Source organism: Accipiter gentilis, chromosome 24 (genome assembly GCF_929443795.1).
Source record: "Accipiter gentilis chromosome 24, bAccGen1.1, whole genome shotgun sequence".
Lineage (NCBI taxonomy): Eukaryota > Metazoa > Chordata > Aves > Accipitriformes > Accipitridae > Astur > Astur gentilis.
In genome coordinates, this window is record NC_064903.1 from 22,827,801 (window position 1) to 22,847,575 (window position 19,775).

Below are 19,775 nucleotides of genomic sequence, written 5' to 3' on the forward strand. Positions count from 1 at the left end.
TTGAATGCAGCTACACAAATTGACTGAACTTCAAAAGTTCAAAGTGACATCAACCAAAACTTTGGGGATGAAATGAACCCACAGCAAGAACTGGTCTGAAGCATCTATACCGCTCTCCCCAAAACTACCGTATTCAGAACCGTTGTGGGTTGCAGTTGGGGATACATTAGAAGCATCTCTGATAAGCAAGCATCCAGACCTAAGTGCATACAGCTTTTTTTTCTTCCTGTCCCAGACCACTGCATAATAAACCCCTGTTTTGCTGCACAGCTGCAGCAATGCAGCAGAAATTTGGCAACATTTTACTGATAAAGGACAACTGCACAATGATCAGCTTGGATCCTTAAACCTCGGTACACCAAGGGAGAAAGGTGATACTGTTGCAACTGCACTTCCTACTGGTACAGAAATATTTGCCTCTTTGTTTGTTTTTAAAGACAGGTGACTGAACAGAGATTTTCAACTCTTTGTGACTAGCCCTTTCTCAGCTTTCAGCTGCACACAACTATTGATCATTACATTTGTCTCCCCAAACCAACCTTTTTCCACATCACAACCACAGTCCATAATATTTTGAGAGCCAAGTGGTACATTAGCTCACTGTGGATATTGTTTCAAGTTCTGCTTTTATTACAAGCAAGAAAAATTCCTGGCACATTGAGAATGATTCTTTCAGTAGCCACAGAATCGCCTTGCAAAGGTCTAGAACTGGCAGGTTCTGGCTTGCAGACTTCGCAGGTCAGAACCAAACTGCAAAACGACTTCAAAACCAACACACAGCACCAGAGGAATGCATACTATGAGCTTTTTTCAGAATATACTAAATTTTTAAAATAAAATTAACAGTTAATCTAATAATCATTCAAGCATGGCCTGCTGAGTAGAAGTGCTACAGGGCAACTTACTTTTGGTCAAGCATTAAAATAATTACAAGTAGGAATGGTATTTGCAACATGAGTTTTCATCTATTCAAGGCACTGGAGTAAGCGGACTGCAACAGCCTTCATTTTGCAAGCGGTATACAAAAACTGATCCCAAGAAGGATCAGAAAACTGATTTATGATCATGGCAGACATCACTTCATATAAGCACTTGTTTTGGAAGATGAACAGACTACAGAGCGATCTGGGCTCCATGCATATTGGCAAACCCCACATAGAACAGCTCAGCTCTCTGAACTTGCTATAGAACATAAGGTTGGTGCAACAGTGCCAAATTTCTGTGAAGTGTTAGTTCACAATCATGGTGAATATGAGAATTAAAAAACCTTGTAAATTTTCAGAGCCATAAGAGAGGAAAAAACCCACAGGGGAAAAAAATATATATATACACTGCAAGGTGGTGGTAGGCTTATTCAAGTAGCACAATGATCTGGGAATCAGGAGGTCCGAATTTTAATCTCTTCTCCATAATGGAACTGGAATATTCAAGAATCAATTACTATTAAAAGCCCAAGAAGAGGAGTAAATGTCTAACACCTTCCACGTCCTTCACAGTTTGCATGCTTAAACATACAGCTGCCGAAGTCCTTCCCTGCTTAATACAAGAGCAAAGCACAGACTATGGCAGAGAGTAAGAGGACTAGGACGAGAAGCAATGGAGACCTGGAGCCATTCCTTACCCCAAGGTACCGGCTGTCATTGAAGAGCCGGGGTGGCAGGGGGTTCCCGCTTGCTGGCCGGCTGTCTTCAGGGACATTCTCACGCATCCATTTCCGATTCTCCTCATTGGCGGCGATATCCTTTTCCTCAAATTCAATTTTGTTGGCTTCCAAGAAACCTAACACATCTTGCTGCTGCTTTTTAATCTGTCACAAAAGAGGGAGGGGGGGAGAAAAAGCAAACAAAATCAGTCAAACCATTTTATCTGCTGTGCATTATGCAATTCCAGGGTTCAATGCAGAAACAAGAGGGTGCAAAACAGGTTGAAAATGGAAGTGGTAAGAAAATTCTTAGAATAAAAAAGCATCTTCTAAAGAGTCATATCTGAGCCTTGACTTGGCTCCTACATAATTCAACAGGCTGAAGTCTAAAGACACTGTCCCTATATACATGTGAGTGTTGTGAACCTTGAAGGTCTCCAACCAAAAGCAAAGGTGCAAGCAGTGCCCTCACAGAGGCTGTGTTGGCTGTGTTTTACAATTAACTCAGGAGAATGTTGTTTTTTCAGGTGCAGTGAAGTTTGCTGGAGGGACATTTGAGGTACAACCTCCTTCCTCCGTGCCCCTGGAAGCACAGGTTAAACCCACCCTTCTCAGAGTTCAGGTTTTTGTCCTCCTCATGTAGGCTGTGCACCTCACTGCATGGACGTCCCAACAGAGATCTCATCAAGTTGTCATTAACAGTAAGATCCCAAAGCAATTTTTGCTTATGTTTCTTTGGACAAAAAGAAAACCTCTTCTGCTATGTTCTGGGTTTCAGAGGCGGCAGGTATGGTCTCTGGAGAGCTGTGACCCTGCATCCCCCATCCTTGCTCAACTTAAGGAGAAGTCTTGTGGGGCTGACTGCACAGGCTGGATGAGATCCCAGACCTGATGCAGCCTGTCCTCTGTGTACTCGCCCAGCACCCAAGTGAAAAGCAGGATCCGTGCGGCAAAGACTGTGCTGGCTTTTTACAGGAAAGGTGGGTTTTATTACTGTCATATATGAATTATTGGCTTCCTGATACAGAGATGTTCTGTTTATGCTCTGTTCTTCCTCTGCATGACTTTACCACCATAAAGGAAATTATAACCATGCGCGTCCTGGCAAACAATAAAAAAATGGGATTTAATGGGAAATTTGTTCTCTTCAAAACACTCCCTTCACTACAAAAACCAGTCCAAGGCCTGGCTCTAACCTAATTAGCTCAGTGCAACAAAAGTGGCGTTTCACACAGATGTTGCGCTGCTTCTAATTCAGGTCAGCCACCCGCTTCCCCGAGCAGCCTCTCCATATACGGTGAAGGGAAAACAGGCAGCTCCGGGCCAGCAGCGCCGAGGTCAGGGCACAGCCAGCCGAGAGCCAAATACGGTGCCGGCACCCCCGGCACGCACAGCCCTGCACCCACGGGGCACGGAGCTGGACCGCGAGCTGGAGGCAGGGTGCGAGGTCTTAGGGTAGGAAAAGCAGTGCCTGGAAGGGTGGAGTTTGGGAGAGCAGAGCCTGGCATCTCCAAAGAGGAGACGGCCATGCCTTGGCAGTCTTTAAGCATCCGTCGACTCGTTCTTTAGCAGCTCCCTTTGGAGCCATCGCTGCTGGCTGTGTGACAATCCACGACAGGGAACCAGTCCAGGTTGAACTACATCTTGGGTGGAGTGGTTTGTTTTTAAAAGAAAATGGATAGATTGATCTCCCTCTGCACGTAGTCCAGTGTACTGCAAAGGGACCAACCTGGCTCTCCCGATGGAAGAAAAACGTGCTCCCAGCTTCAGTGGGGAAGCTGCCTGCCCCAGGGCTGCAAGAGCCAATGTAATTCCTCCTAACATGTCAGCAGAGGAGCTGCTGAACTCGATTAGCGAGTACTGTACCCTTAAACAGAATAATATTGCTGGGCATTAGCTGATTTTCATCATGGCTAAAAATAAATAAAAATGGACAAGTTAATACTACCCCAAGGAAATAATTCATGTTACAGGCTGTATAGAAAAACATTCCTCAACAGACTCGAATCCACCAGTAAGAGATTTCTTTGCTTGCCTTTAATAACAGGGGCCACAGCAGGAGGGAGCAGTCAGGGGAAGTTTTTCTCCACAGTGCCATACAGCTCAGGAAAAAAAAAAAAAAGAAGAAAAAAAAGCAAGCGAGCACTTCCTTCATGAACTATTCCATAGGACTAAAATAAGGGAAAGGTCTTTGTAATTGTAAACTCTTCTGCCAGTGGTCAGTATCTAAGGCAACATAGTGACCTGGGAATAAATGGATTTTTTTTTTCCCTGAAGAGCTTACGTTTTAGTTAACCATTTCCCACCACTAGTACATTACAGATCCAGCTAGTTTTCATTAGTCACAGGTCCTTAACTTGTCCAATATCTGCTGCTGAGTGAGAACACACCTTGAGATGTCCCAGACTTTTTAAGAAAAAAAAGAAAACCAAGTTTTTGCCCATTCTATTAAACTATACACTCTGCCATGTAAAACAAGAGCTCCGAGTTTGACAGTAATTAGCATTTTGATGTCCTGAGAAGTCTCTTTATTTTTTAAATAACTTTTACTATTAGATTGCCTCCTAGCCATACACACATCCTCACATTCCTCACAGCATCTCAGATCAGTCTCACAGTGCAACCCCTTCACAGGCAGACTTTGCATATCCAGTCCTTTCATGCAGCACCCAGTCCGACAGGGCTGGACTATCTCAGCCATTAAGATGCTTCCTCAACATGAAGAAAACACCTCCGGCTACCCTATGTTGCCATTATTTCATAGTGATGAACTTAAATAGTTTCCTCTTAGACATATGTATGCAAAACACCTCACTGTACACTGCCACGTTGCCTGTTTTCCTCCATTTTCACTCATTCTTCCAGCTTACTGGAGCAAAGACAGATCCCAAGTTCTCAATCACAGCTCTGAGGGGCTATCACAGCAGGCAACCCTCTCTGCTTCTTTATGAAGAACTAGCAAAGCTGGAAATTTATTTATTCTGCTAGAAAAGGCACCATGTGTAAGGCAAGCACGGCAGTTTGGTCTCTGCACTGCTCTCAGTCTGTCTGTGGTCAAAGGAGGTAATTCTCTAAAGAACAGTAAAGAAAAGCAAGGAGCTGGTGTTGATGCATGAGTAATATTAGTTTGAAACCCTAGTTTTCTGGCCAAAGGAAAAAAACAAGTTGGAAGATTAAGAGCAATGTCTTCCTCCCAGCTCCTCAACAAGTCTTCTGACCACGGTGACAAGCACTTACACGAGAGCATTAAATGCTCCAGAGAAACATGGCATCAACCACTGTGGAGAACAGACACCGAGCTGCCACATAGTATTATTTTATGGGATTTTATTTAGAAAACTTCTATTAATCTCAGGCACTGGAATACCACTGGGAGGGAAGTGCCTAAAATAGAGCAAGAGACGCCTGCTGCTGCTTCAGGGTATTCTGTCTTACTCAAAAGGACACACGCTCTCCTCAGGACAAGAGCCTGGAAGATGGTTCCTGCTGTCCATGTTTGGGAAGGAGCAAGGAGCCTTTCTTCAGGATGCGCCTGTCAACATGCAGCACTCGCTTCCCAAAAAAACCTCTCCCAGTTGCCTAACCAGGCATGGACACCAGCCAGTGCCTTTCCAGATACTGCACCTCATCCTACGCAAACAACTGTCATGTCTAAAGCTATTTTGGCCTGTTAGCTGCAGCTAACTGCAGTTTGCAAACACAAAAATCCTTGTTTATACTGAGTGCTCCTGACACATTTTGCAGGGCAGAGAGCACCAGTGGAGAGCTGGGAATGTGCATACAGCCAGCGCAGGAGCCAGGGAGCCAAGAGTAACACTGCTAAGGCAGGGTCCTGAGGCTGAGGGACCAGCACCGGCGAGGCAGAAGGACTCGTGGATAGACACAAAAGCACAAGAACGACAGAGAAATCACGGACAGGGATGGGGAGACAACTGCAAGGAAGGAAAGAGGCTGCAGGCAGGAGTAGATGGGAATGAGCAAAATGGATGGAGACAGGGGGAAAATCCCAGGGGTGGAGGTGAAATGGAGACAGAGGGCTGGAAGGAGAAGGGGTGGGGAGCAGCAGAAGTCAATACCGCCAAGAGGATGGGCCGCATCCTGCTGGAGCTCACCACTGCCCTGCTTGGGGAAATAATGTCCCTGCGAAAGCCAGTTTTGTCCAAAGATGCCTTTACCCCCCAATCCCCAGAAAAACACACCTAGTTTCTCAGCCTGAACACACTGACTCATTCTTCTCAGGGCAAGAAGAATTACCACCATTCTTGTGGTAAAAACATCTAAAATTACTCAGGTGAGTGGAAACATTATACTTTTTGCTGACATTCCTAAGATAATCTTGAAAGGAAACATGTAACTAAATGAATCTATTTTCACTTAGTTTTGGCTTTCAATGTCTGTTCCAGAGACAGAAATAGCTTTATGGCAAGTTATTGGTAGTTAAGCAAAGTCTCACCACCAAGCTGTAATCTTCTGCATACAAAATCCGCAAAAGCAACATTAGAAGCTGATGCTTCCAACAGACTTTTTTTAAGATATCCTTGTGTATCAAGATTCTCTTCCTTTCCAGTTACAAGCCAGTCATGAAATATTAAGCTTTCAACAGAGCATGTGCTGAGTAACATTATGAAAATCAGTAGTTTAGGATTATGAACAAATATTGTCCCTCACTTGAATACACATCAGAAGTTAAATTTACTGTTCTAAGATCTAACTTGCATCAGTGGATGACGTCAGTAACGCAAGAGAAACCACGTCAAAGCTGCCAAGAGTAGAGACAGGTGACATTTTCCAACAAATCGCAGTCCATCAAAAATGGAGCTTTAAACCCAAAGTGGGCAGAAAACTTTCCAGAAAATGCTGCAACATTTCAGACTCAGTATTTTTCTTCTCCTCCAAATCTTTACGCATTTGGGGAAAAAAAAAAAGAAAGGAGGCAGGTGCGGTGCTACAGACTTTGGCCCAGCGAGCAGGCAATACTCCATCCCCAGCACTGGTCAGGACTGTAAACTGGCTGTCCAACAGCCAGCCTCTCTTAGCACTACCCTGCTGCAAGGAAACAGTTGTTTTAAATGCTTTATTGAAATGAACTTCAAAGAAGTTTCTATCTTATTTGGTATACACAGGCATACACATACAACAGAATAGCCTAGTTTGCACTGCTGGCAGAGGGGGCTTTTTAAGTCTTGTTATTTTTTCAGTGTATAAATAAATTCCTTGTTGGACAATAGACATGTTTTGGAAATCTATTTATGGACCACTGGAACCCGAAGTAAGTTTACAGTTTGAGCACTGCTGTTTAGATCACACAACAAACTTCCCCGTGATGATAAGAAGGTGGCAGCTCTGCCATCCTAGCACTTGGCATGGGCCGTTCCTCACCATTTCTGTGGGTTCTGTGTCCTGACCTCCATGCAGGGAAAACTCACAGATTTCCCCCCTCTGCCCCCCAAAGATGCAATTAAATGCCTCATACATTGTTGTGAGGATTCAGAAGAACTTTAAAGAGATTTCTTATAAACTTCCCAGTTTGTATCATCACTTACTGCATCCAGCTCCTGCTGAGCACGTGGCCTGAGCTGCCTGTCCCACCTTCACAGCCAAGAACCAGCACCAGGACAGCAGAGAAGCAACACCTTACAGCGGATCTAGATCTTGCACACGTCTCAATTTAGTTTAAAGACAAAACCAGCTTTAAAAGCGTTTTTTTACCATTTCCAATTCCAGCCTTCTGGGTTCTAGATAAGGAAAAGCAACTACATCTTTAAAGCGGTTGTATTTTAAGCCACTGATGATTTTAAACAAGCTGTTTCATCATTAGAGGGGCAATTCTTTAAATCACAGGGGATATCTGCTTTGTGCAGAAAGGTGAAAAAGTTCAAATCCCCAGATGATGCTATTGTTTGTAGCCACACTTGTAACCATCAGTTCTTCAAATGGTTCAGTACCTTTTGAAGATTGATAAGCTCAAATTTAAACAGCTAACGGGAAAAATGCAGCTAAGAAATCTTCAGCAAACTCTGGTGGCAGCCAGCAGCGCCATCCTTTCACTCACTGCAGCCAAGGTAAAAACACCCAGAAAGTGGTTTTCTTTGGAGGGAGCAGGGCAACACGAGGAATGCTGTGCTGCTGCCAAGACAAATTAACTTGCCACAGGGTGTCCCTCAGGCTGAGCTGCACACTGTGACTTTAGGGCTTGACCACCTCTGCTGCTGTGGCTTGCTAACACTATAGCAATTCACAGCCACTTTTTAGAATTAAAAAAAAGCTGGCCTCTTTTTTTTAATATTTCTCATCTAATCTCTAAAATGATAATGCCTGCCTCATGTGAGCTGCTAATGCAGAAGCTAATACTTGCAAATTAGCTGCAAAACACTTATAATTTCGCCTCCCAGTACAACATAATTTGTAGGAGTTAAACAGCATGGCAGCTCAGCTATGTATTTAAATGTCATGGATTCCTGATAGCCCCCCCCCCAAACTTATTCTCTGCCCCCAGGACACTACAGCAGGACTCCCTTCAGAGTCAAAATACTTCTGAGCAGGCTTGGTTCTGGCCTCTGTTACTGTAATATTCAAGGAGCCATTTTTTTGTCTAAAGTGTTTTTGTTGTTTTTATGAACAAGCCAGATTTCCCCCGACCCCCCATATTAGCTTAAAATTCAGAGGCACCAGTTCTGGTGGTGCTGGTGGCCACTATCCACTGGAAATGGTGGTCAAAGGGTGAGAAGCTTGTAGGCACCTACAGCAATGAGCTTCTTGATCACAGCTTTGCAGGCTGTCTCAGGTGTCTCCCAGTGATTCATGTCTCACTCTTTCTTCTCTCTGCCTGGTAGAACATCTACCTATTTTTAGGTCTGGGCAATTATCATTACAGAACTCAAACCACTTCTTTGTTCTGGCTATTTTAAGCCAAGCATTACACATAGTAATGTCATCATTCTCTCTTTCAATGCTTGGTTTCTGGTCTGTAAGGAATGAGATCGAGGACAAACACAGCAAAACCACCATGAACTTACGTGACCTAAATCAAACACAGGAGGCTGGAAAAGTTTTTTTGTTTGGTTTGGTTTTTTTTTTTGCAGAAATTAGGCAGCATCCAGATGGGTTCCATATGTACTTACTCTCTCCCTCCAGGGCCCTTTGGGAAAGCTCATGGCATATCAACATGTATCCTGCTCAGCTGCTACAGCAGCCCTATCCTGATGTGGTTTGCCCCCAACAGCTTAAAGGTTGTTTATTTGGACATGGTTTTTGCCACCGGGCACCCACCAACCCTGGGCTGCATTAGCACCACGTGCCGTCCTGAGACGTAGGACAGGAGGGAATGGGCTCCAGCTCACCACGAGAGCGGCAACCCGATTCCCGTTTCTCATGTGTGGTTCTGGAAGACGCTTTTTAAAAGCAGGAAAAAGTCCTGGGGTGAAAGGGCGCAAAAGGACCACTCGAGCAAGGTTGGGGGAAAAATCCAGGCTTCTGAAAGGTTTTCGAAATCTAACTTGGAGGTTGCATCATGTCTGGAAGCACATGGTCTGCCTGCAGTGGGGCTTTATCCAGGCATAAGGTACCACACCACAGATCAGATTTTGCAGCACAAGCCAAAAATACAGCTAGAACAAAGGACAGCATCTGTACTTCCCAAAACAAGACCACAACTTGCTCCAGAAACCGTAGGAAGTTACATAAATGGAAAAGCTGATTCGTGAGAACAAAAATAAAAGCTTCTCTTATGGATTATAATGCCATTATAAGTGCACTCATTCAGTAATGCAAGGCCTAAAAATTTGTTAAATCCCACACCAACAAAACCCAAGACAAAAGACCCTAGTGCATTCAACAAGGGGTTTTTTTTGTACCAGAAGAACCAAACACGAAAGTTAATGTCACCTCCCTGTACTAAAGTCCTGGGGATCCGGATTCTCAACGGAGCCCAAGGCCCTTACGGACCCAACTCCCACTCACTTTTTTTTACTCTTTGACACAGACTGCAAAGAGAATAAAATCCTCCAGTGGGAGTTTGGCTTTTAGTCCCTTTAGCCTGCTTTGGAAAGTTCAGCCAGTAACACAGGCATGGCTCCTCTGTTACGTACAGCCCAGTAAAGCAGCCTGCTGAGCAGGTTCCTAATTGCTATGTCACTAACTTGCTACTGAAGTTCAAGGAATTAGTCAAGAAAAAATAAAAACCCTTTTCTCTATTGCTCCAAAGGCAAGAATAAAGTAATATAATAATCATTTGGAAGATACTAATTTAGAAAACTAATCTCAGCCTTATTCTGTTCAGAAGCACAGGAGAGCACTAAATACAGGATCTCATGCATTCACTTATGCTGTGAAATAGCATCAAGAGTTGAAGTAACCTACGCAGGCTCGCTGTTTCCGAAAGGCTGCTGAGCTGCCTGCTCATCTTGGTCAGTGCTCAGCACCCAGCCGGATGGTGCCTTTGCACTATATATGTGCGTACATGCATGTGCACGCGTGTATATGCCTGAATGGTGGAACGGCACACACTGTGTATGCTCAAGGCAAGGTCTTTTGAGCCTTGTAAACTATGATACGCATTTAGGAAAGGTAATGGTGTAAATCCTGCTAATGCCTGGTTTCCATCACCACTGGATGCACACAGGACAGTGTTACTTCCCACCCTGGGGAGATCCAGGTGAGGACTCAGTGTCACACCACTTCAGGTGGAGGTGTAAATACAGTGCTGTGAACAGCATACAACACAAGTGCAACAGTCATGGAAAGTAACTGCTCAGAAATAGGTTCCAAAGGCTCTTTACAGCTATACTACATGGTGATTTGGGGTATTTGTCACTTGGTACCTACTAAAGTAGACATCTGCTAGCAAAACTCGAGGCTGGAGTACATTAAGAAAGCCCTTAATCATGTTGTGGGCATAATCACACAAGCAGTTGACAGAAGCAAATCTATAAGAAGTTCACCTCTGTTAGTGCTGCATGATATGAACAGTCAAAAATATTCGGACTCAAATGGTTATTGCTTCTTTCATTTAAATGTACACAGGATTCGAGTTCAATGTTGCAGCAGGATTTTTGAATGTCGCTAGTTTCATGTCAGACATGCAATACAGCCAATTCTACTGAAGCTCTCTATTACAGTCAAATTCTAATAAGATACTAAAAGGCCATAAATAGGTCAGAACTGACTTGTTTGTCTGTTTAGCTACTTTCCTCCAGCAGTGGCCAAAAGCAGATTCCTTTACCCATTAGTCAAGTATGAGGACAAGTAACATTCCCTTATTTATATCTTCTCAGCTTCTGGCAAACAGCAGTAGCAGCACTGCCTAATGAAGCCTTGATTACTTTTAAATGTGTTTTAAGTTTACTTTCTACAAAGGCACCTTAAGGATCAATGTATTATCATAACTTAAGCAAAATTCTGGTCTTAACAAATAATACCCAAGCACTAGGGGACTGGGGGGGGAGAGGTGCGAATCCGTTCATCCTGCAATACCTGCTTGTCAAAGGACTATTAAGGTGCTACATGTTTCTAACATGCAGAACACCTTATCATCAGCAACACCTGAAGACAATGTATAAAAGTACCATTTAATAAACTTCAGATTTTGTTCCAGTACATGAAAATGGTTCTCTGTCAGCTGAAAACACACCTCTCTTCCTACTGAAGCCACCAAATTCAGAGGCAAACCTTTCTCGCTTTTGGCTGCAAGGAAAAGGAGGGTGACATTGTGCATTCTCCTTTAACTCTCCTCCTTACTGGCTGCTCCCCAATATTTTTTTTCTAGTCACTCATTTAGTATTTCCTGGCATGCCAAGGCTCATGTACCACATCAGCAGCATCCTCATTGTTTTGCCCAAGAGTCCCGCTCAGCCACAAGCCTACTAGCCAGTTGCACGAAACTCACAAGAGTGTTCTGGATGGCTGTGCACATCGTATGCAACATTCCTTTAGTCAGAATATCTGTGTTCTCACAAAAAAAAAAATTAAACATCCCTCTATGGACTGCTTTAGATGCTTCTATTAATTCTGTAAAGTGCTTAGAAAGAGTCACTATTGCCAAATCAAAGTTATGCAGAAGTCAGAATGCCAACACTCTTCTCCATAGTAGTCATGGCCTGTTAAAAGTCTAGAAGCATAGAAGTAATACAAAACATTATTTCAAGGTTTTATCACAAATATGGGTTAATTCATTGTGCTGCAATAAACATGCATGTCTCTTGTGTTTTGCTTTTCCTAAGGACAGGTTTTCCCTAGTTACCTGTGGCGCCTCAGCTTAATTGTTGTGGGAAAAAGAACCACTATACATTACATGACTCAAAAGCAATCTGTTTCTAAATCTGAGGGAAAAAAATAGGGATCTCTGTGTAGTCCACGTCATGGTCCTTGGTAACCTGGATTTACCAAACCCTGCACACCACTACTTTTCAATCAGCAGGTAAGTCGCATTCCTACAGAAATCTTTCCATCTGGCCAATGACTGATACTAGTGACTGAAGTGCAACAACCAAAAAACCTTGGCTGCACCATATGTCTGAACAACTCCCACGCCCCACCATGCGATTCAGACAAAGATGTATATACAACATGAAGAGTTACCATATATTATCTGGATTTTTAAACTGGCATGCCAATACCCCTGAGCACATTACTGCACTGGCTGACGTACAGTGCCTGTGGGGACCATCAGTCACCTCTCCAAAAGCAGATCCCTCCATACATCAAGAGATTAGCTTTTGCTTTGTTTGGACCACCCCCACCCCCACCCCCACCCCCCGTTGTTGGTTTTTTTTGTGTTTTTTTTTTAAGTTGTGTGAAAGGTGACAGCAATGCCCAACTGGATTATTTGCCTGGATTTCAAAACCAAACAATCCCACAGAGCCAAAACTTCAGTGTTCAGGGATTTTAATGCAAGATTTTAACATTTAAAATATCTTTCCATCATCAGCCAAAAAATAGAAATATTTGCTCATGGGATGGCAGGAAGCAGTTTTACATTCTGTATTTCTGTGCACATAAAACACCAGATCCCCAGCAGCTGGGCAAGGGAGGAGTTAAAGCCCAAGAAGTCGCAAGAATGGGCTGGCAGCACCAGAGCTGTTACTAGAAGAGGCACCTCCCTTTGTGTATGCTTTTTGTAGACAACCTAACAGCCTGAGCACAGAAGAACAGTGAATGCAAATGAAGCTTCCAACTGCTGAACACTGGGTGAGGCGTTTCAGACCTGGAGAGGTGTCAGACTTACACTTCTCCTCTCTCAAAAGGAAGGATCTGTGCTTGATTTAAAAACAGGAGGGATGCCTGACTACTGCTTAACTCTCTGCTCATGCTGGGCTTCAGGCCCCTGCGGCCCTGGGAGAAGTGACAGCAACACGATTCTCCCCTCCCTTCATGTGATTTCTGCAAACAGCTCCACCAGGAACCCTGTTTGATTAAGGATGAACTTTGCACGTGAAGCAGCCTGGTGCCTCTGAGCATTGGCTGGCAGCAGCTTGAAACTCAGACGCCCAGACCCCTCAAGCATCAAAATCCTGCCCATCATCTGTCCAGGTTGCTCCCAGACCTCACCTCTGCTAGTGCCGGGTCCAGGGATGGTTATCCAGGAGGGACCGTCAGGGAAGCACGGCTCATTGCTGGGACTATATATACTCCACCTGCATAAATCAGGGTTATGGAAAGAGAGCTTTTCCTTGAACTCCGAAGGCTTGTCTCTGAGCGTGTATTCACCCGTTCTTGCACCAGCATACGCCTTGGAGCAGCTATGTGGTGGTCTGAGCCAGAGGCACTCTTCCCGTCGCACAGCAGTATTGTTTTGGGGGGCCTCAACTCAGCTTACTGTGCTGACATGTGGATTCTTGTGCCATCACAAGGAAAGGCACAGGGCAAGGAAGGAAACGAGCCAGGAGATGCAGGACTGCCTCTCCCAGCAGCAACACCGACTGAAAGCACATATCAAACCGTGGCCTCGGGCCATTCCTGTCTCAGGCCTTTGCTTCGTCCAGCAACAGGAAGGATTTGCAAATGCAAATATTCACATATTAGGTTTTTTTTTCTAGTTTCTTTTGTGACTAGACTACTGAAACTAGCCAAAATAAATGTATCTTGCAAAATCAAGCTTCCAGACCTAAGCCTTCCCTTATCCTGCTTTAGATGAGAATGTAAAGAAACACTAATGTATTGCAAAGCCATAGCTTTAACCATGTGCACTGACACCGTCCACAAACCATCACAGCACCCAGAACTGTTATAATCAAAAGGAAAACACCACCATTACAATACAAAATAAATTGACCCTTGGCAATTTTCTGAGTCAATTTTGTGGCATTTGACTTTCATAAGCCTGAAAACTGCTCATCTGGTCCAAAACCAACAGAGAGACAGCTTCCTACTGCGGGAATACAGGCTCCATTATCTCGGTTATCCGTTAACAAAGCATAAGCAGCAGCAGAATATGAACTCCTCATTTATTACGCACAGTTGTTTTCTGCAGCAGACTTGGAGCTTGGCAGGCTGTATTTCCCTGGACATCTAACATGCGCCTAGTCACAGCACCCAAACTCTGCGCAGGGTTAAATAAAAACAAACAGATCTGCTCCTCCCAAAACCCAGTATAAAACTAACATAATTCCTGAACATCACAAACATGAGAGCGGCAGAAAAAGCAGACAAAGGAACCAAAGGCACATTACATTGTCCTGAAGTGAACACCAGGCTTCCAAGACTACCAGGGAGAAGGAAGGGCAAACCCCAGTGCCTGCTTAACAAAAACTGCCCCAGGGTCTGGAATGAATTCATGATGTATCAGCCGGAACATCTCCAGCAACTCTTACTTATCTGAGCAAGGTTTAAGGTTAGCAGGAAAGCAGAAATCTAACGACAAACCTGTTGTCACAGCTTCTGAATTTTCCCTCATTAATCATTACTGATGTTCACAGAGTTAGTTGTCTGGCACAACTCAGGCAGAAGAGCAGAGAACTGCAAGCTTCAAGAAACCTTCTGTAATGTTCCTATTTGTACACCAAGAAAGCTGTTCAGGTTAGTGCCTGCACCTGGTCCATCCCCACAGGGAGATGTCATCCCACCACCACCAGACATGGGAGCAGCCCCACAGCCACCCGCTGCCCACCCATCAGCCAGCACATGGGCTCTCTGTCACTACTTCATGTCCCCTTTTCCAGGCAGTGCCAGCCGGGTTAGCCATGACAGAAGGTGAAGCTGTGCTCATGCCCTCCTTCAGCCCTGGGATGCGCAACAGGCAACTCGGAGAGGACCTGAGCAGAGGGCAGCCTCCAGCAACAGCCTCTTCTCCTGGCACCACTGTTCAGTATATTGCTGGTGTCTCTACAGCCTCAGCATCTTGCTGTACTCTCTTATCTGAGGCACAGAACAGTCTCAGAAAACAGAAACTTCTGCTATGTGGAAGAAAGAGTTCTTCAGTCTAAACTACCTCTGTCATAGACTCCTTGAACAATTTTGAATGCACCCTCTGCCTCTCAAAGCTTCCTTTCCTAAGCTGTTAGTCCTAGCTGTTAGTTAGGAATAATTATTTTTTTCAAATCACTGCTTATTTACTTCGTTATTTGGGCTAAGGATCATTTCTGGCTGTTTCTACAAACAGTACCAAATACACTGCAGCCCAGCCTCATAGACAGGCTTTATGCACTGACTATAACACAATTTAACACACAGCATTTATCTCCAGCAAGATAATCAGGCTTGGTATCCCATGAGATGCAGAAAACTCTCTGGAACATGACATATTCCTAGATATTCAGAAGTTCTCAATGTGGCCAAGAAAAAAGGGGGAAAAGGCACTGAGGGTGCCACTGAAAACCTGACTACTTGCTCTAGAAGCTTTAAAAAGGGCTTTAGTCTTGAAAGTCTGGACCTCACCACCATTGTCAGGTTCCGAGTCCGGTTTTTTCAGCCTGTCTCTCTCTGAAAGCCAGAAGAATTATTCCTTCTTTATCTTCATTTTCATAGAGGGCTCCAGGACAGGTCTTAGTAGTCCATGAAATGCTGGCAGCAACTACACCCTATGAAAAGTGATGGCTGTCATGTAACCTCGGTTAAAACGAAACAGGTCCTACCTCGTTCCACCCTGAAACTCCAGTCTCCACTGTCTGCACAGCACCTGGCCAATATTTACTGGGGAAGCAGCCTGAAAAGATAGCCTTAGATCAACACACACCATAGACAGCAGAGTGCTATACTTTGGGGGGTTTATTGAAACAGCTGCTAATGTAATTATTTTTCAGAATCTGTGGATTTGGCGATGAGAAGCCCTGCATGGCAAAGAGAGTAGAGAGGAAAAACATTTTTTGTTTGTCTGATGAGAGCTGAACTCTGGTTAGGTAAGGAGTTAAAAGCACAGACAAGTGTTCGTGAGGCTACTGTGGTTTACAATAAAAAGAAGGTTTATTTCCTGTATGGTTTAGCACACAGAGAGACTAAATTAACTGACAAGACTAAAAGTTTACAGCATTAATTGTTGTTTCACTGCCTTTATACTGCCAGGCATTTATTATCTTTAAAAAACCCACTACTTTAAGAAGAATATAATATGACCTCAGGGATCCTACACTAAATCCAGGTGCTTCTGATCTGTATTACTTTCTATCTTCGAAGAAATCATATACCAGACGTTATTCAGCAAAAGAGTCTTTTTGATGATTGCTATTCTAAAACTAAACCAAAGAAATTTTTCAAGAGAACAAAGCTTTTTTTTCCTGAACTAAAATACCTAAATATCATAATACAAATGAAAAGGGGATTAAGAGAAAAGCTATGGATTAAATACAAATTTTCCTCCTCTTTCCAGAAAGAGTCAGGCTGTATTGAGATAGAACAGTGGGTCAGTACAGCCACACCAAAGCATCCCAGAGATGAAAGATTTAGCAGACAAGTCTGTATCGGCACCAGTTTTCTGACCAGTTACTTTGCCTGGGTAACATTTCAAGTGCACATCATCCTGGGGGCCCCAGGTCCCCTCTTTATTTTAGTGCAGACTTGCACAAAAATTGTAAATTCAGAAACTGAGAGAGGGAGATAAATAGAAACCTCACAAGAATTGTCCACATTGCAGTTCCTAATACTTTTGGTAGCTGAAGCAATACAGGAGTTGGACAACCTCTGCTTGCAGTAGCCAGGAAGGCCAACGCCTAGGGGTTTGCTCTCAAGAGGACTTCTTGGGAGACATCCTGAAGTCACCCTTTGCAGGAATTAAAAAAAATGGAGCATTTGCTAACACAGTAAGGTCCTTTCCATCAACAAGCTATACTTACTCTATCACTGCAACCTGAAGGGAAATGCCACCTTCCACCCCAGACCAAAAGCACTAATTTGGATGCTGCCCACGCCTGCCACTGACAGAGCCACGACCCAGAGGCCACTTTGCAATTCCCATTGTCTTTTCTAAATTTGTAGGATCACTCTTGTCACCATAGTATCTGCTTTTTTTTTTTTTTTTTTTCCAAACCACAAGCTTCCTTCTGCCTCCGTGCAAGCTAGCATCTGCATACCACCATCAGAAACTAAGACAAATACACACTGCATTTCATTTTTTAAAAGATTAAGTCCCCCAGCTGTTTATTTGCTGTAGGATGGAGTTCTCCAGGCCTGGGCGAGCAGCCAAAATAGCTTCATTCCCCTGATGTTCTTCAGTCTCAGCCTAATGCTTGACGGCTGGCAGCGTGAGGTGATGGCTATCCAAACGCCTTCCAAGCTGCTAATTTTGGTCCCAAATCACTACATGGAAAACACTGCTGTCTGTCCAGCTGCTCCTCAGTTTATACAGGTGTAAATTCCTGGAAGGAACATTCCCTGAGATAGCTTTATGGACCTACTTTGATTTTTTCACAGCACGCACAACTCAAACCTTGGTCCTCTGTGGGTGAAACGGAGGCTCTCACAGCTACCTCCCGGTACATTTTAATGTGATGAAAGGAAGAAGAAATTTAAAGAAAGACTGCTCAAGTACGAAGGTTTCATGGACTTAGCCACCAGAAGAACCATGGGACTTGCTTATCTGCATTACAGGGTGGAAAGGAATTTCCAGTTCTTAATCAGGATTATCAGGTCACTAACAAGTAAGTTTGCAAACCTGCCCCTTTTTATCTTTTTATTTCTACTGGCACACATTGTATTTCCTCCCTAGGGGGAAAAAAAAAAAATAAATTTACACCTATTGTCCATAAATCAGCTTCACTTGAACTTCATTTCTATCCATGTCCAGTGAGAATGTTCTGGGATATATTTTTAATTCATTCATGTAGCTACTCTGCTCTTCTTCTGTTCTGCCAGTTGCTCTGCAGCTGCTGCTCTGCCCGAGTACATTTGCAACATGTGCACAGGAATGATCTTGGGTAAGCGGCATTAAGTATTTCCTAAGGAGTAAAATCTCATCCTGCTGTAGTCCATGGCAAAACTCCCAGTGACATTAGCACAGCCAAAGGTTGATCCCATGAGGTGAATACAGATGTGCTGTTTAAACCTGCCTGGAAACCACTACTCTCATAAAAATGTGGGTTTATGTGAAAACTATTATTATTTCCCCAGAGGCTGCCTATCTTCTGTTTACATTGGGCTTTGCCAGTTTATTTTGACCTATGCCTAAGGCAGGAGGGGTTTCTGATACACTTACCTTATTACCTAGGTCTAAACATGATGTATGTCAGCATCTGCTGTTCGTGCTGCAAAATCATGTTGGGTTTGGAATCACCTGCTGTCTGTATCACCAAATGCTTATGGTTCTCATATGTAAGAAATGCTGAGATTGTGACCAGCGATGAGACGCATGAAAAACAGCCATGTTTGCTCCTGTAAGCTCTCATTCACATCTCCCTGTCTGCCCAAGAGCCCAGGAAAACTGTGACATTTCAGCTTTGATTAAGGAAACCATTCCCCAGCCACACCTGAGCACAAGAGAGGCTGTGTATCACCTGGCAGAGCTCTTTCATGCCAACTCCCCCAGTTACTAACATCCCACTCCTGATCTGGATCCCACAGTGCATTTCATTAGATGTAAAATAGAAGATCTAATGGCAAGTCTTCCTTATGCAAAGTCTTACTCAATGTCCAAACCTTGAGATTTCAGTGTTTATCTCTCAACAGAAAGTTTTGAGCCTGACAGCAACTACAGCATAACAAGTAGCTTCACACAACATTTCTTACAGCCTTCTCAGCCTCTGAACTGAACTGCAGTTGTTCAGAAGGAAACCAAGAGGAGAATGATTATAAACTTCTGCTCCCCCTCCCACTGCCCCCCTCCCCATTTCTAAGATAGAGGGGACAAATATAGTTAAAAGTTCCTCTCATATATACAGTCTCTCACAGCATCTCAGAGTTTGCAAAGCAGAGAGAGGTAAGACTTCAGTTGCATTGGTATGTCTGAATATAAAATAGATACATAATCTGTTTACATTTCAGAGAAAATTTCTAATTACACCTAAAGGTCCAGAGCCTTCTAATACTTTTATAATTGCAAGCGTTTGTAATAACCACCAAATTAAAAACAACCCAATACATCCCAAACACACACACATATATTCTTCTCCATCAAACATTTTTCCTGGACAACATGTTCTTAAATTTTTAAATGCAAACTGTTAATATCATTTTGGGAGCAGAACCAATTTCATCCAAGAACAGAACGGCTTTATTGGGTTAGATCCAACACTTTTCTACCCCAGTACCCTGTCTCCATTGGCCACAGATCCCAGGGAAGAGAACACCGACAGATTGAGCGCAGAGGGCTACACCACATTATACTTTCCCAGACTCCAATAATCTGCAGTTTTGAGTCAGAGGTGTAGTAATTATGTTTAATAGCCCTTAATAGACTTTCCCCCTTAATTCGTCTCGCTGCTTCCTAGGCCTGCGCAATTTTTGCCACACACAACATTCTCTGGCAGTGAGCTTCTCCATTAAACTACATGTTGTCAAACAAAGTACTCCATTTACGCTGAACCTGCCACCTGCTAGTCTCACTTGCTCTCCCAGAGTTGTTGCATTAAGAAGTTACAAATAATCACTTCCTATTTGTTCTCCCATGCCTGACATGATTTCATCACATTTCATACTTTTTCAGTTCTTTCTTTCTCAACTGCAGAATTCTACCTCATTTGGTTGTTCCTCCTACAGTCATCACCTCACCCTA

At 43.7% G+C, this 19,775-nt stretch overlaps 1 protein-coding gene across 1 annotated transcript in view; it reads right to left on the minus strand.

The window, feature by feature from the left end:
• Positions 1-19,775, minus strand: part of SH3BGRL (SH3 domain binding glutamate rich protein like) — a 36,599-nt gene that overhangs the window by 8,851 nt on the left and 7,973 nt on the right. Inside the window, exon 2 of the mRNA XM_049827317.1 lies at positions 1,622-1,807. Within this exon, the coding sequence (XP_049683274.1) occupies positions 1,622-1,807 (186 nt within the window). The remainder of the gene's footprint in view (positions 1-1,621; positions 1,808-19,775) is intronic.